The 17,429-nt window shown below is 37.9% G+C and overlaps 1 protein-coding gene across 1 annotated transcript in view; it reads right to left on the bottom strand.

The window, feature by feature from the left end:
• Positions 1–2,838: 2,838 nt before the first annotated feature.
• Positions 2,839–17,429, bottom strand: part of rab6ba (RAB6B, member RAS oncogene family a) — a 123,176-nt gene continuing 108,585 nt past the window's right edge. Inside the window, exons 7-8 of the mRNA XM_036570387.1 lie at positions 16,137–16,203; positions 2,839–5,421 (exon numbers count right to left, since the gene is read on the bottom strand). Of these exons, the coding sequence (XP_036426280.1) occupies positions 5,357–5,421; positions 16,137–16,203 (132 nt within the window). The 3' untranslated portion in view covers positions 2,839–5,356. The remainder of the gene's footprint in view (positions 5,422–16,136; positions 16,204–17,429) is intronic.

Consider the following 17,429-nt stretch of genomic DNA (forward strand, 5'->3'; position numbering starts at 1 on the left):
ACCTGGTTGATATTACGAATTCAAAACCTGGTTCTAAATCAAAAGGCCAGATCAATTGAAATGTTGGTTTTGAATGGACTTGAAGCAGCATGTACTGTGTAGGCAAAAAAGCCCTTAAACATCCTAAAGAGTCCATCAGAGCAAAAACAAAAACACTTTTTTGGCTAAAAGGGGCAACGGTAGTCATTCAGATTAGTGGTGCACTTACATTTTTCCCCAGCACATGGCACTTCTGCTGATTGTGCTAGTGTGTACCAAATATGCTACAAAAGACAAAACTTTACAGAAGAGAGCAACTTTCTTTCTCACTACATTGGATGAAAATAATGGCAGGTTTCCATTGTTCTTTTGTGCAATAGCAGAACACCAACCATTCATCTGTATAAAAGGATTTTGAGCTGTTTTCATGAAGCATCTGCCATCTATTATGGGTGGGGTATGAGAGCTGACTGCGATCACTAAGCCTCTTTTTTGGCCTGTCTATACTGTAGCAGATGCACTTGTGCCATCATATTTAAGTAAACCACATGACTCTGTAAACTTGTCGACACTAAAAAGGAAAGACAGAGCTGTGATTCAGATGCATTTGTCAGGGTGAGACTGTTGGATATAAAATGGAAACTTCCAATTGTTTTACCTTAAGGTCAATTGTTAGATTCCTTGGAAACACTTATCAGGTGGAAAAACACGACGTTTGACTTCCAGTGAATAAGAACTGAAAATGAAAGTGACAGTGGAAACATGTCTAGTCAGTATCTCATATTTCTCATTATGTTGTAAGAATGTGATAGGACTATCCAACTTACAGACATTCTTGCGCATTGCAGTTCATTTTATCTTGTGAAATTATCTTATTCCAGATAATTTTGTTTGTTTTAAGTGTTTTTTTTTCTTCAAACAAAATTATCTGATAAAAAATGTCTGAAACTAGGTAGAATAATCTTATAATATTCTTTCAACAATCTCATCATAAGAAATTTAAGATTTCACTTGCCAAGATGTATTTTTCTGCATGGAAATTCTCTGAGAAAAAAACAAACAAAAGTTTTCGGAAGCAGTATCACTGACCATCTCAGAAAACGTCTACCACCCCAGTTTCAGGCAACACAGTCAGGGCATGGCAGGGAAAGACACAGATGAGACAGAGTTTCAGTTACGGCTATGCTGAACCTGCTAGGTCACTACTGGCTCCCATTTTATTAAGGCAGCAACATGCTGCAACATGTTCAAAGACTCTGTTGCTTACTCTTCACGGAAATACCTGACCTAGTTCACTCATTCTGGAGAAGGAAGCACATGTTGATGTATATGCTGCTTTCCACAAGCAATGCTGACTGTATGAGCAGATCTTGGCTGAATGAAACATAAGCATCTATGAATAATGTTCTATTGGCTTTTGTAGAGTGCAAGTACAAAGATACTATATAAGCAGGTACACTGCCCAAAAATCACTGTAAAATTTACAGTTAGTTACTGGCAGCTTAGTTGCTTGCAAAGTACTCTAAATATACATATACAGTCATTTAATACTACACTGTAAAAAAAAAAAACGACTTAAATCAACCTTAATAATTACTTCATGTGGTAACAAGTAAATTAACTAGTTTTATTCAACCTAAATAAGTACTTAAGTAATAAGTAATTTTTTGAGTGGAAGAAAACTAGTTCAATTTTTTATTTAGGTTGAACTGACAAGCCATTTTTCTATACAGTATTAAGCAAAATGTTTTAAATTCACAATTACGGTTTGGCTTGATATCTCTACAGGATTTAACCAAACTATACAGAGTCCAGTTGTGTGTGGAATTGTTGTTTTTAAAACTATAGAATAATTAATCTAACTGTAAAATTATCCTAATTTCATGCTAACGTTGTATGTGCTTCAAAATATATGTAGGAAGCTGCAAATACTGAGAAATTGTCAAAGACGAACGCAGTTGTACATCAGAGTTTCTTAATCCTGCTCGAGTTTTTGAACTAGAAATACTCAAAATTCTGCAGTGTTGTGAGTTGCTAGGACCAGGATTAAGAAACAGAGGTGGACAATATGGGAAAAATATAATATTGCGATACTTGAAGAAATTTTCACGATACGAGATACAATATTTATACAGTACTCTTTGAGTAGTGATGATGTGCATGATATACTCAGAAAAGACTATTGTGACATACTGTAACTCAACTGATCACAACAAATGTTGCCCAGCCTTATTAAGAAACACTGCTGTAGATGATTCCATAATAACTGAGGACCGAACTTATAATAAAAGTAATATCCAGTATGCCTCATTGGAAAAAAGCAGTGACCAAATCTCACTGATTCAACATCTAGTAATTTTGCTACAAGACATTACTAAATGAAAAATTACAGTTTATGATTTAATAACTTTGGCTTTTTTTTTTTTTTACCAAATTAGAACTTCTTGTTGTGAATAAACCATCAGTTTAGTTTGTAACATTTTAATCTTCACTGTAGGAGTTATTACTGAATAACAATGATCAATAGGTCAAGTGATTGCAAACTTCTGAATGGGACTGTATATTGCTTGATGTCTTATAAGATCAATTATGGCTCCACATGCCTGTTCCCAAGTTTGCACTGTTGTAATCCCAGCACTTTTAAATGAAGCAGTGGATCATCCAAGATGGGCAAAGTCTACAGATGCATTAATAAGGTTTTTGTGGGGAAAAACATGAGCAAATCAGTCTTTCTCGCTGTCACTAATACTGAAAATGATGATTATATTATGATGATGATGAATATTATCATTAAAGTGCAATAACATGGGTTAGTTTTGGTTTGTGAGTCACATTAACAAAAGACAGAGACATTACCACTAGGTAATAAGACTTTTTTATTGATTTTTATTGATTTGGACAGACATGCTAGATCTCTGTACAATGTGAATGGAGAGCTAGCCCTGAATCAATCAGACTCGCTCCTCTGAGTCAAAACATTTACACTAGGAATGGCCTTACCCTTTAAAGCAGGACCCAACTTACACACAGACATTTCGCCAAGGATGGTGTGTAGTACTGTGCCAACAGAAGAATGAACAAATCACATATTCACTGCTGTTTTGGTACACACCTCATAAGGGGATAGACTATATACATCCTGTTCATGCCAAATCATAGAGCAGAAACTCTCTACATAGATAGATTTCAACTGGTGGTAGAAACAAAAATAAGGGAAAAGCGGAACAGTATGTAAACAAATTGTAAACAAAATATAAAGGTGCAAAAGCAAAAGGTTAAACAATCAACCAGTAAATACTCTCACATCCCAGCTATACTCTCTAACTATGAGCATACCGCTAAACTGTCAGCTTCTATGCCTTTCAACAATATCTGAAGGCACCAGAAATATAACAGGGCAAAACTGAGATTTATTAATAGTAACAACACAGAACAGACTTCATCTGTGCTCTTCTGTAGGTGGTGCCATCAGCAGATCGGTGTGGATGTAATATTTCACAGTTGCCTTTGTGTGAAGAGTGTTTTGCCATTAAGCTTCTTCCATATCTGCATGTTCAGTACATATTCCCTTCCATTTGGTAGCGGGGGAGTCCTACGAGGCAGCCAGGCAGGTCAGTAAAAGCATTTAGAGATACAGAGCAGAGACAGTCCAGTTCGAAAGCAGTTATCTTGACTAAAAGCGGCTATATTACACAGCGGGGCAGAAGTGAGCTGGTCATACAGTGCAGAATGAGCCACTGATAAATTACAGAGCGGAAAACCCTATCCCATTTACAGAAAATGCTGCTACGAATTTACAGCGCCATGTTACAGGCTGATCATTTTTAATAGAACTCCCAAATCACAGCAATTTACTTCACAGGTAAGCTGAACACTCGGCCTGTTTTGTTATATGCAGTCAAAGCATTAGCTCTCAGCTCACACCAGTTTTTGGCTCATTTCGAAAAAACAAAGGGTGAAAGTGAGTGCTCTGATTATTTAGTCCTAACTTGTATTCACGCAGCTTGACAGATGGGTCATTTGTATAGACATCCTCACAGAGACCACTACAGTACAGCGAGTCGTAGGACTGGATATTAGATTTGACATCAACCTCGAAACATTTACATCTTTCTTTTAAAAAGTGCATTAAAGATTCACATGAAATAAAAGTAGTGTATGCTACCGCTCAAGTGTCTGACCTTATGGCCAGCGTACTACAGTTTACTGGCCCAAAAAAAGCAGGGGCTAACCACAGTGTGCCCCTGAACAAGGCAAGCCTATAAAACACCTACAACTCTAGATGATGCTAGCTTTCCATAGTCACCTAATATTGTTTCTTTTTTTGTTGTTTTTGGAGAATTACTACATATTCACTGATCTGAAAGCAAATGACAGGCTATATTTACAATGGAACTGGACTACACCATATTATCATGGAAAGGCCTACATGTGCAAACCTGTGTACTTAAGAACAGGAATGTCAGAGTTCAATGATCATCCTATGACAATTTAGAGAAATCAGCTCCTCAAGCCTCTGACAAATTGTCACACACTACAACAATTACAGCTCTTACAAATGTGAGAGAAATCACACTTAAAACGTGCCTTCGTTGTAACAGCAGTGTTTGGATTCTCATTCCAAATCCCAGATATTAATAAATCAGAAAGATTTCATACAGCGTGTGAGAGAAACTCGCAAAGTACTGTACAAACCAGGACAGTCTCTAAAATGACATGTTTGAGCCTAGGGCCTCTATGGTGGATCTAGATCACTCAAGAACACTGAAACACGCACAAAACTTAAAAAAGTGACGTGTGTACATGTAAGTCACATGTGTACATAAGCATTTATATGGACATCTTCAAAGTTGTGTACACATTCACCATCTGACAGGATCTAGTGGAATGAAATGATTAAAACAACAACAAAATAAAAGTCTTGCATGCATGCTTGCTTTGTCTATTCATCCAGTAATTATTGTTCAGGTTCCCTGTCTGTTACAGTGTTTCTCGTTCTAGCAAACCTTTTTAAACGCCTCGTCTACCTCCTTTTTGACCTTTCCTTGAATATACAAAAATACAAAACAAAAGAAACAAAAGACTACCCTTCTAGTTTTTTTTTTTTCAAAAAAAGTATACATGTTTGGACTTTGTTGGCTTTGTTGATTCTTTTCTGTCTCTTTTCAAATTTTTAAAACCTTTTTTTTGGCAATTTTGTTAATAAAGTACACTATTTTACAACTGAAATGGACGTAACACTGTTTCCAACCAGTGACCCATGGTCAAATGTGAGTGCCGAATATCCAATCTTGAAAACTCAATTGGAAGCTAACCAATAGGAAGCAACACAACAAGCATGTGGTGTAAATGAAGTTGCCTGGTTGGCTGTGGGCTATTAACAGGAACAGCCCCCTTCAGTGGTGGGGGGCTCCTGCGGTTTGTCCAGCTTGATGTCAATCACTGTGGAATATGGTTAAGGAAGAAAGAAGTCATTAATTCCCATTGCATAAATGTTATCAGTCCATTAAATTCCCATTGCATACATGTTATCAGTCCATTAAATTAAACAGTTTGAACAGAATCATTCTTTTCGTACAGCATAGAAGGATTTCTGAGATGGTGATGCTGAATGCTAAACAATAACTGACCAAAAAGATCGTCCCATCCCATTATTTGCAAATAACTCTTAGGAGTCTACTGATCGTTTTTGTTGTGTGCTTTTTTTAAATAAAAACAGATTTCTATTTAATATCATAAAAAAGACAAATAAGCTTAAAAGAATGGCACATTCTCTACTGGCCCACTACAGAATAGTGTCAGACAAATTAGCTGTAATATATGGATCGCTGTTGACCCCTGGAGGCAGAAAGGCTCTGTGCAGACTGACGTACTGCAGTGCCTTCTCTTTAACACAAGAAGGCGCTGCAGCCACAAGCATGGGCTTAAACTACAGCCTGCTGTGAAACAGTCTACAATCCACAAGAAGGCTATGTTACTGCTTTGTCTTAAAAAAATGTTTTTTTTTTCTACAAACATTTAATCTACTAATGTAAAACAACAACATCAGCATTGCTGTTTTGTATGTGATAGAGGATGTGTTGTCTTTCTTAGTGGGATGGTAGAAAGTGTGATGGAAAGAAAAAAGAGATAAGAGAGAGAGGTAAGGGTGTGGTAGGCTCCTAAAGAAAGGAGACAAAGTTCAGTTTAGTGTATAATTTGATATTTTCCAGTTAAAGCAAAGTTTGAAAATATATGAATTTTTATTCATCGTGATATATTCATGTGGTTCCACAAGGCATGATCAGATGAGAAAGAGGCTCTATAAAAATCTGTCCTTCATCATATTGGTAATAGCTAGCTATTTCCCATAGGAATATTCCACCAATTTTCCAAATAATTAAATTAGTTAACATGTAAACAAAATAACTCTGAGTAGTTTGATGTGAAACGCTTTGTTCTAGAGAAACTTACCAACTCAGAATCAGGACTGGTGATTGGAACCAGACATCTGAAGCTTCTAATGCCTCTAAAAGCTATATAAAAGTAAGTTATAAATACATTATAAATACAAAATACACTGCCTGATGCCTGATGAGACACTGTTTTGCCACAGTTTTGGAAAAAGGTTGTGGCCTAAAATATTTTTTTAATTGTATTCTAGAGAGGTACATGCAGGTCATCGTATGGAAAAATAGTTCCCAAAGAAAATTATTATAAATTATTTTTAGATTTATCACTATTTTACCATTATCAACATTACATATATAAACACAGGAGACACAAGTAGGTTCACTGGTGGTTTTAGATATTAAATGAAATGGCTATATTTGTGTTGTAGACATCGCAGCCCCTGGTTCTTATTACCTCCACTGTAAAAAAACAATCTGAGCTAACAAGCGTCTCTACAATGAACCATTTCATATCAAACCCATCAAACCACTCTGAATGACTTTCTTTACATCTCCACGACTCAATTACACAGAAATAAAATCAAAATAATTGACAAAAATTGGTAGAATTCCCCTTTAAGCAAAGCACTTAATAACGGTTGATTAGTTTGTCTTATCCAAATCGACTTAAAAAATGTGCAGAGCGCGGAAGCCAAACTGACACAAGACTACTGTAGCTTCATCTAAAAGAAACAAATCTAAACCTGAGAACAAAAAATACTGTTAAATATAATATATATAATTAAATATAATATAAAATGACTAGAAATAATACTGGCCCTCTTTGAGGAAAGGTTTGGAACTAGTTAAATGAGAACATTGACAGACATAAGCTCATTAACATTATAATTTGAGTTTATCTGAGCAAATAAATGTGTTCTGCCCAGTAAACAGCTTTTTAAATCTAATTTCTTCAGGGATATACAGTGCCCTTCATAAGTAATGGCACCCCGGTAAACATGAGCAAAACAGGCTGTAAAAACATTCTTTATTGCTTATCCTTTCGATCTTTCACTCAAAATATTAACACAAATCTAACCTTCATTTAAAGTTCAATGATTGAAAAAAACTGTTATCAGGAAATAAATATTTTTCTCAAATCTATTTGTGTCACAATTGTTGGCACCACTTCATTTAATACTTTGTGCAACCTCCCTTTGCAAAGATAACAGCCCTGAGTCATCTCCTATAATGCTTAATGAGACTGGAGAACACATGGCAAAGGATCTGAAACCATTTCTCCATACAGAACATCTCCAGATCCGTCAGATTCTGAGGTCCACACTGTGGACTCTCCTTTTCAGCTCATCCCACAGGTTTGGGGGTGGCCATGGCAAAACCTTAATTCTGAGGTCAGTGGACCACTTTTTGTGTTGATTTTGAGGTGTGCTTTGGATCACTGTCCTGCTGGAAGATCCAAACTGTGGTATGTGCTTCAGTTTGTTCTTCTGGCAACCCCCCCAAACAAGTTGTGGTTATAGAGGTGGTGTCTGATTGTGGTTTGGGAGACATTCTGACCCAAAGACCTAACTAATTTTTGCAATTCCCCATCTGTGATCCTTGGAGATTCTTTGTCCTTCTTCAAACCATCCTCCTCACTGTGTGTGAGGTCAGTATAGACATAGGTCCTCTTTCCAGCAGGTTCTCAACATCTAGAGTTGTTTTAAAACTAACTATTGCCCTGACAGCAGAATTTTTGAACTGTTTGGCCTATGCAAACCCTGCATAGGACAGTAGTCTATGGCACTCAGTAAACAGAGATAAAGGTGTAGCAAGGCTGCCATCATGCTCTCCTATATTGGTCGTCATGTCCAGCAGCAGCTGTAATGGTAAATGCTGCTGTCCTCTGGGGACTTCAGCAGGCGGAAAGAGTTTCAAGGACACAGAATGTTATCAGTCAGAGAGACTGGCAATGATTCACTGCACTGAATGAAGTGTGACGTGTTTTTATTTGCATTCATGAATAACTGTGTATGTGTGTGTGGGAGGAGGTTAATGTAACCAGTCTATTGGGACTACAGGCACACCTGCCATGTAGACAAGCTTTTAAAAGAAACACCATCAATAAGGCACACGACAAATGCACAAATGCACAGAAGCATACACAGAGCAGCAAATTAAAGAAAGAGATCCCTCCGTAGTTTTCACTTTCTGAAGCTGAACACACCTGCTCTAACCTTTAGCAAGTGGAGGCTGATTTTCTTTTCTGGCCTCCATGATTCTCTAGACTTGACCCCATCTTGGCCATCTAGACTAACCTATAGCACATAGTAATGTAAATAAAACACTTAACTAGCTACACAAATACCTCTAGTTCAGCATGTTACAATCATGAAATCATATCTAGTCATATAAAGAACTGAAATTAACAAATTAATTGACTTTTTGTGTTCACTGTATGCATTGTGTGACTAGCCATCTTGCTTTTTAGCTGTTGATATTAGTAGCTCTCAACTGAAGACAGAAACAGCATCTCAAAAACAAACATTACTCAGTGCTGCCCTCTTGGGCACTATTAATATATTGACTTTTTAACTGCACTCCTAGCAGTAGGTGTTATGCCTGTGTGACTTACATTTATTATAAAAGAACTTTAAGCTCAGGATCGGTAATATCTTATAAATGACAGCCAATTTAAAGAGAGTTTACACAAATGCTAGTGGGTATATCTGTGTATCATTTAGACTACACGCCTGCTTTACAGTAGCCAATATGCTCAACTGATCTAAGACTGCACAACAAAGGGGAATTACCACACTTCTGAGTGACCACAAATCTTCCTCTCTCTCTCTGCTCTCCCCTTCCAGCAGTAAGCATTTGCCAGTGTTCAGGAAAGTAATTTATTCAGAAAGGACTTCAGACAGACTAAAACAGCCTTAAGGGAAGAACACGCCCAGGAGCACTTAAACATACAGCCATGTTTGAGGCAATATTCATTATTACTGAGCATAAAAATATATTTCACATACTTTAATCTCAGCTATTACCATCATAGGCAACAACAAATAACAAATAATGTCTCTAGCTGGTCAAATCAGCCCAAAGTGGAAGTGAAATCACTGTAGCTAGAAGTGTAGATGATGTGTTTAATGTACTCCTGCAGCTCTCCAAAAAGGCAATATTACTGCATTATGTTTCTGATGATAAATCCAGTGCTTAAATGTTTTTGCTTCTTCTCTCTCCTTTCTCTCTCTCTCTCTCTCTCTCTCTCATACACACACACACACACACACACACACACACACACACACACACACACTGGTATTCCTGTCTTAGTGGGGTGATTCCACTTGCAGCTTTAATCGGCCTTGAAATTTTAAACCTTAATACAGCCCAAGCCCAACCCAACCCATAGCAAGTTTTTTTTGTTGTTTTTTCCCCAATTTTCTCACCAAATTTAGTCATGTCCACCCAGTAGCTAGGTCTATCTGAATCACACAATACTACCAGCGCTAAGAGTGTGAAAGCTATCACCTGCTTACTCCAAGACATGCTTTTAAAACTGCTGCTAACTTGGCATTACTGGACAGCTGAACATACTATGAGGAGAATGCTAACTGCCAGCTCTGTTACATCAGCTTTGAGTAAAGAGGCCAACTGTGCTCGCTTCGACTGCTGGCCACGGATGGCTGTAGACCAAACTTGCAATCTCCTAATGCTAATGCTCCTAATGCTCCTAATAGACAACTGTGGCACTTAGGAGACTACAGCAGTAGGTTTGGAGTCTGAAACTGATCCGAACTGGCCCATCATCATCAACCAAAGTGCTAAATAAAACCTGACATTTCTATAATAATGCCAGTTAAATTACCATATAATGACAATAATAGCTGTCATTTGATAATTTTTTCATACTGTGCCGTGCTCTATATCTTTACACAGAACATATTAAATATAACATATTAAACATATAAAAATATTTTGTCCAAACAAATTGAAAATGTGTTCTTTTGGCTGCACTTCACTGTATTCTCCTGAATCAATCAGCTGTTTTCCATCATCCAGGAGATATCTGGTACCTACCAAGAGTTAAATGGCCACACGGACACACCACTGAACAGGAGCCAGGTAATCTAACACAAGGCTTTGACATGGCACATTAATCAGACCGGCTAAAAAAAAGATAAACTTCAGAGCGTAAGTGAACACACACTCATGCACAAGCCACAGCCACACAGCATACAAAATAAAGTGCTGACAGAACTAAAATACAGCATCTCTGTAGTGGAAAGGAGAAAAACTCATTAGCACCATAATCAATATACAGACAGCAGAGATGTGCTAAGCTAACTCTTTAGCTCTGCCAGTGTTTTCTGTTGCACTCGCAGCTAAGCACAAGTACCTTTTAAATATTCATGTTTGTTTGGCTTCCCCACGGAACGTATTCTTCTTGACACACTGCGTTCGTCTGTGCGTGTTGAGTGAGAGTGAAAGGAAGCTTTTGGCAGAGTGCATTTACCTCTAAAGTAAATTAAGCAGGTATCCCACATCCCTACAAAAACACAGAGGAAAACACTGTGCTTTCTAGGGCAAGTGCATTTGGAAGAATAATCCTGTCTCTCTCTGTCTCTCTATCTCTATCCCTCTCTTTCTCTGCTTATCCTCTCTCTCTTCTTTCTTTCTCCTTCTTTCTCCCTTCCATTTCACTCTCTCTCTCCTCCCTAACTTCATCTGTCTCATTCTCTTTTCATCTCCTTCCCTTCCCTCCCTCATTTTCTCTCCAGGCTGCTCGGTCTCTTCTTTCTATTCTCCTTTTCTCTGTCTCACTCTCTTTCTCCACTCTTCCTCTCTCCCCTCCCTCTCTGTCACTCTCTCTTTCTCTTGCCCTCCCTCTCTGTTTCTGTCTCCCCCTCCTCTGTCTCTTTGTCTCACTTTTTCTTTATCTCTCTCTCCATTATCCCGCTCTGTCTCTCCTTCTCTTGCTGCTGCTATCTCACCCTCTTTCTCTCTCTCCTCCCTTTCTCTTTCTCTCCCTTGACTTCTCCACCCTCTCTCTTTCTCTCTTCCCCACCCATTCTCCCTCATTCTGTCTCCTTTTCTCTCCCTTCCCTCTCTCTTCCTCCCACCTCTCTGTCTCTCCCCCCCTTGTTTTCTCTCTCTCTCTCTCTCTCTCTCTCTCTCTCTCTCCTTGCTCACCCCTCTTCCTCTATCTCTCTCAATCGATATTCAGTGGAGTGCAATAACAGCAGGAGGCCTTAGTGCCATTAAGTCTGCACACAGAGCACACACAGACAGTCAGGATGGGGCAAGCTGTCACCCAAGACCCCTACATCACCCTGACAGACTCTCATAAAACACACGCACACACACACACACACACACACACACACACACACACACACACACACACACACACACCTGTTATACTGAAGCATACCTCAAAAATACACTCTGTTGATATTCAAGTATCTGTAAGGGTTAATATACTGATAACTGGTTAGCCATATACATCTCTACGCTGATCCACCTACTCACTTACTCTGATCCACACACCTCCTAAGCCTGCCTCTCAAAGACCTCCCTGACTCTCCCCACTACCCCCCCACTAACTTTTGTACTGAAGAATACAGCAAACACACACATACACACACAAAACCACTCACAACAACATGGTGCCTCATCTTATACAACATTAAAAATGAGACTGAGTAAGAAACAGATCAATATGACGTAAAACAAAAGAAAAAACAGCCACCAGTCAATAAACTCATTATTCTTTCTTTTTCATTTAACTATGAACATTACATTTAATAACAAAAAAGTGAGCAAATAACTCAACCACAGCTGCAGCACTGGTCAGTGGAAGAATGTCTCATTCTTTCAGCACTGTTCAGGCATTGCTGGTATGAGAACAGAAGGCTTTGGCCAGCCGCCACAGCTTTTTGGGGTCAGTGTGAGCAGTATCTGCAGCACAGAAGAAGTTAGGTTCAGAGTTGAGAAAAGAACTGCTAACTACGGCCATTCGATGGACCTGCCCATCTAATCAGGGAAAACTGGGAAAGATTATCAGGAACCAATGCTTATACTGAAAGAAGTGATGCAGTAAGTTTACTAGATTCAGCTATTATTTCTAAATGATACTACTCCAACACATACATTACATCCTCCAGTTTATTTACTTTTCACAATAACTGTATTAATGTAATGTGAAAATGACACATTCAAATGAATAAATTCAACTAATGACTTTGTCAGTGTAAAATGCTGTGCTGTTAATGACTCAGGTCTTCGAGGGTTAATTAATGGATTTCTCTATGCTCTCTCTCTCTGCTACTGATTTGATGACGTTATCATCTAGTAGAGAATCTAGTAGAGAGTTAAATTAAGTATATTAAGTTATATGGCTGTTTCTTTTCCGCCAGTATGCTGGCTGGATAGTGTTGAAATATTAAAACGAGAGCAAAATAAAAATGCACTACTTCAGGCTTTTCCTGTGTAGTGTCTTCTGTTCTCCTTTCAGTTGCTTCATGACTTGTCATATGTTTGAGAAAACAAAGCTTTTTAAAAATGTTTTTAATCAATTTAACCAATCGCACACTTTACTCCCTGGTTATGATGTCAGCACTTGGAATCTTTGGGCCAAAAGAGTTTCGGTATGTGCTGGTAAAAGTACATTAGAAAAGAAAAAAACTGACAAATCATTATTTACACAAAATCTAGTAACTGTACCTAGGAAGACATGTTGAAGAACATAAAGGTGAGTACTGAAGCTAAATATATTTAAAGTATTAGCAAACAACATTTTTTATGTAAACTAATCCTTTGCATGTATTTTTTTTTCCATACTTGAACAGGACCAGAGCAAATCAAACATTACTCAAAAAAATACAAATGAAGGAAAGGCGTCCCCAAACTTCTGATGGACAGCATATGTCTGTAGGTTAATTTCGAGGACCCCTATGAAGCATGAGGATCTTACTACATTGGCAAAAAAAAAAGTCTAAAGCTACTGCTTTTCCAGGCATCAGACAGTGACCTTTCACAGCCGAAAGCTGTCTGAAACTCAGCGGTTCATTTCTCCACTGTGTGAAAGGGCTACACAAATGCCAGGCAGTGATTTCTTAAGGTTACCTTGCCTCTCTGCCAACACAATGACACTTTTCCTTGCCAGTGTAGTGGCTGCTCAGCAGTAGCACTATGATATGCATTATTCATTATGCACCACAGCCACCACCTTCACTTGAAAACAATAATCAGGCTAAAAATATATAAGGCCAAAGGAGCTTGGTGCTATGTATTTTTTTCAAGATATGTCCATTTGGAGCTCAATGCCTAAGCAGTGGACTGACTGCTAATACTGCACAGAAATGAGGAAACAGACATTCAAACAACCAGCACGCCAGATTCCCCTTGTACAAATCAAAAATCAATTTGAAGAGAGAACTTCAAATGCTACAGTAGATCCCTTTACTAATGATTAAGGAACACTGTGAGTTGAGCTTTGGCTTTCTGGCTGGAAAAAAAAATACAAGGATGGTTATGTTAGGCCAAACTGACCCCAAAGAACACCGATGCGTACAAATTGTGTACAGGACACTAAAAAACATGTTAATTCTATGTTTACTCAGTTGTCCCCATTAAATTAGGAAAAGTCATTAAATATGAAGCAATAAAAATGATGTCACTCATTTATTTAAAGACGTTGAGCACAGAATAGGGTCAAACGGACCCCAAAGATAGTGGTCACAGACTTTACGACCCCAATTTTTCCTCTGAGGTTTTGTTACATTTGTTTTTTGCTGATATGAACCTCCTGTATGTAACACATCATTATATATGTATTATATACACTGCTGTTCAAAATTTTGGAATCACTCGTATTAACAATTTTTATTTAATAACAGCTTTTTACTGCATAGATTAAAATGTTATAAATTTGACATTGGAATGTAACCAATAGTTTATTCACAATCTAAAGGATTTTGGGACCATTAAGAAGTTATGACATGGTAAAAAAAAAAGCAATTGTTTTTAAGTAATGAACTGTAATCGCATCTTCATCACAATTGTTTGCCACTAATAGCTATTTGATCAGCATAATCTAGTCACCATGGCTATTAAGGAATCTACAGTGCATCATTAAAAATTTGTTATTATTTACAGCTTCCTCCATATGTTAATGTATGGAATATCAGCATCATATTACAGCCATTTTATACATGTATCTGCAACAAAATAGGTTTTACATTATTGAAAAAAGGTGATTCCAAACTTTTGAATGATATGTAGTGTATATGTAAGTACCTATATTTAACAAGACTTTTAAACTGAACCCTAACCTCAGCAACAAAAGAAATGTGTTGTCCTTCCAGTTTAAAAAATGAAACAAGCAGTTTTTGTAAATGCCCTGTAAATGCACAAAAATAAACACACACATGCATGCACACACACCCAAAGCAGACACCAAGTAAACAAAAACATATTTCAACAAAGACTCACTCAGTGACTCACCTAACCTGCTGCAATGACCTGCTTTCACAACATACGAATCTCCAGCAGTATCTGGATGTATAACCTCTCTGCTGTAGCACATTCATCTACTGCAGCAGTATGTACAAAATGAATCAACATATGCCTGCTGGCCACAGGGAGTATTTCACTAGCAAGAGAGTTTAAAGGGTAAAGAGAGGAGAAGGGGTAGGAGTGTTCCTGTCTGATATTCCACTGCTGCAGGATCTGATAGCTCAGAGTGGGGGAATAGAGGAACATGGAAAACTTCACAGCACTGAACAGTAAGCAGGTGGAGAAGATCTGAACTTGCAAAGCTTTTAAACAACAAGCGTCACCTCCATAGCTCACTATAATAATAATACGATATCCGGAATCTGAAAGCATAGATACATTTAATTATATCTGAAAGAACAAGAAACAAATGTTCTTTATGGAGTTTACCATTTCCTGGTGATTCAGTTCCACGCTGTCCTAAACACTTGATTTGTTTTTCTGATTTTTGGTCATAAATAAAACGAAATAATTGGTCTTTTGCCAATTGCCCGTACAACTAATCTCTGTACAGGCAATTACCCCAGACATTTCTGCTGTGCTTCCCTGTGCTTAGCAAAAGAATAGAAAACCTACTGACTTGAAACACACTTCCCTGCTGAAAACACTAAAGCTGGTTAAGATGGTAGACCCGTTTAGCTGGCTGACCAGCATAGGGTACATTTTTGTTTGAGACTAATGGTTTAGCTAGCTCGATCAAGCTGGTCAACCAGCATGACCACCTTGACTAAGCCGGCTGGCCAGCATGACCATCTTGATAAAGATGCTCAACCAGCATGTCCAAGGTGACTGACAAACTTGATCAAGTTGGTCATGCTGGCAGACCAGCTAAACCATCAAACTCTAGAGAAACACTACGATGGCCAACCAGCTAAGTAGCGAATCAGTAGTGATTAAGCGAATCAGCTGGTTGACCAGCAGAGGGTATGTTTTCATCTAGTCCAGCCTGATGTCCAGCTTTGTCAACCACCTAGACCATCAAAGCTTAGACCATCTTAAACAAGCTGCTAGCAAAAGCTGGTCTTAGCTGGATTTCTCAGCAGAGTTTTAATAGAAACCAACAGGTAGATGCCCATAATGTTGTGCTGGAATGACTTTCCTAGCTAATCGACTGTAGGCTACAGATTAGGCAGATGGAGATTAGGATGAAAAACACTACAATATTGATTCTGTGGTGTGGTGTAAAGTGTAGTGGTTTGCACATTGCCTTGATTAAAAGGATACTGCCTTCTTTGCTCGTCTCCTGCATGCTCTCCATCCCAGGTAGGGCAGCGGCCACACGTCGAAACAGCTGAAAGAGAGAGAGAGAGAGAGGACTGTGATGCATGCTCTGTTATTAAAGGCCTCCATTTTGCTTTCATCATCAGCAGAGCTCAATCAGATGACTCAGTCATAACACAGCTACACACAGACATACACACACACATATTCCAGGGATGTGCACTCCAACTTTGAGAATATTTGAGTACCTGTAAGAGCAGATTTACTAACATTTTGCACTGTCACAAACCCAATTTGGTTTTAAACTGTTTGAACTTACTAAACAGGCGCAACCGCCCTATACTTAACCGTGCCTATAATGAGAGCAAAGGGGCTGCTATCTTGAGCTTTTGCCTCACTGCAAATGCATTCATTTGTAGGCAAAAGTTTGAACACCTCTGGTTAAATTACATTTAATTTAATTGATTTTCTAAGTGAATATAATGTAACACATCCTCTACAGAGACCAAACTAAAATGTACTAAAATTATAAAATGGGCCATCTTTTGCACAGGAGGTTTGTTCTCAAAGAGAACAAACCTCTGCCACAAATGAAAGTTGTATTCAAGTTTGGGGTGCCCAAATTTTTGCATACAACTGTATAGAGTTTCCCTCTAAAAGCACAAAATACTGGGAGGAGATTATTATAATGAAGCACCTACTCTGATTTGCCCAAGCTGATAGTAAATACTGACTACGCGTTATGTCTTTGAAAAGTCTGTCTAATTTTTGGTGGTTTGTTTATGCTTAAAGAGAGAAATGACATTTATCATTACCTTTTTAATTACACTAATTTATTTCTCGATTAAAAAAATATGCACACTCTCCATGTCACATTGTTCCTAATTTGATGAAAGAAGTAAAAAAAAACAAACAAAACAGATTTGTTTTAGTAAAACAATAATTTAAACTGCAATTTCCGAAAGCAGATTTTGCATAAATAAAGATTTGACAGTTTTCTTTTCCAGATGAATGTCAAAAGCACACACTGAAACCTTTGGCTGTGCAATCTCTACATTACTGAAGTTTTTTTACTACTTTGTGCATGCTGTGGCTACTGCTGCAGAAAAGTCACCACCTTCAGTTAAAAAGTTACATTCACCAAGAGTTTAAATTCATACAGTTTCCAAGTGATCAGGATGCGCTCAGTGAAATGAATCAGGGATTTTACAATATCACACAACTTTTGCTCATCCCAGAGGAAATTAACGTGTTTTGAAAAAAAAAAAAGTCAAAAATAATTACAAAATTACAAAG

Source organism: Colossoma macropomum, unplaced genomic scaffold (genome assembly GCF_904425465.1).
Source record: "Colossoma macropomum unplaced genomic scaffold, Colossoma_macropomum, whole genome shotgun sequence".
Classification (NCBI taxonomy): domain Eukaryota; kingdom Metazoa; phylum Chordata; class Actinopteri; order Characiformes; family Serrasalmidae; genus Colossoma; species Colossoma macropomum.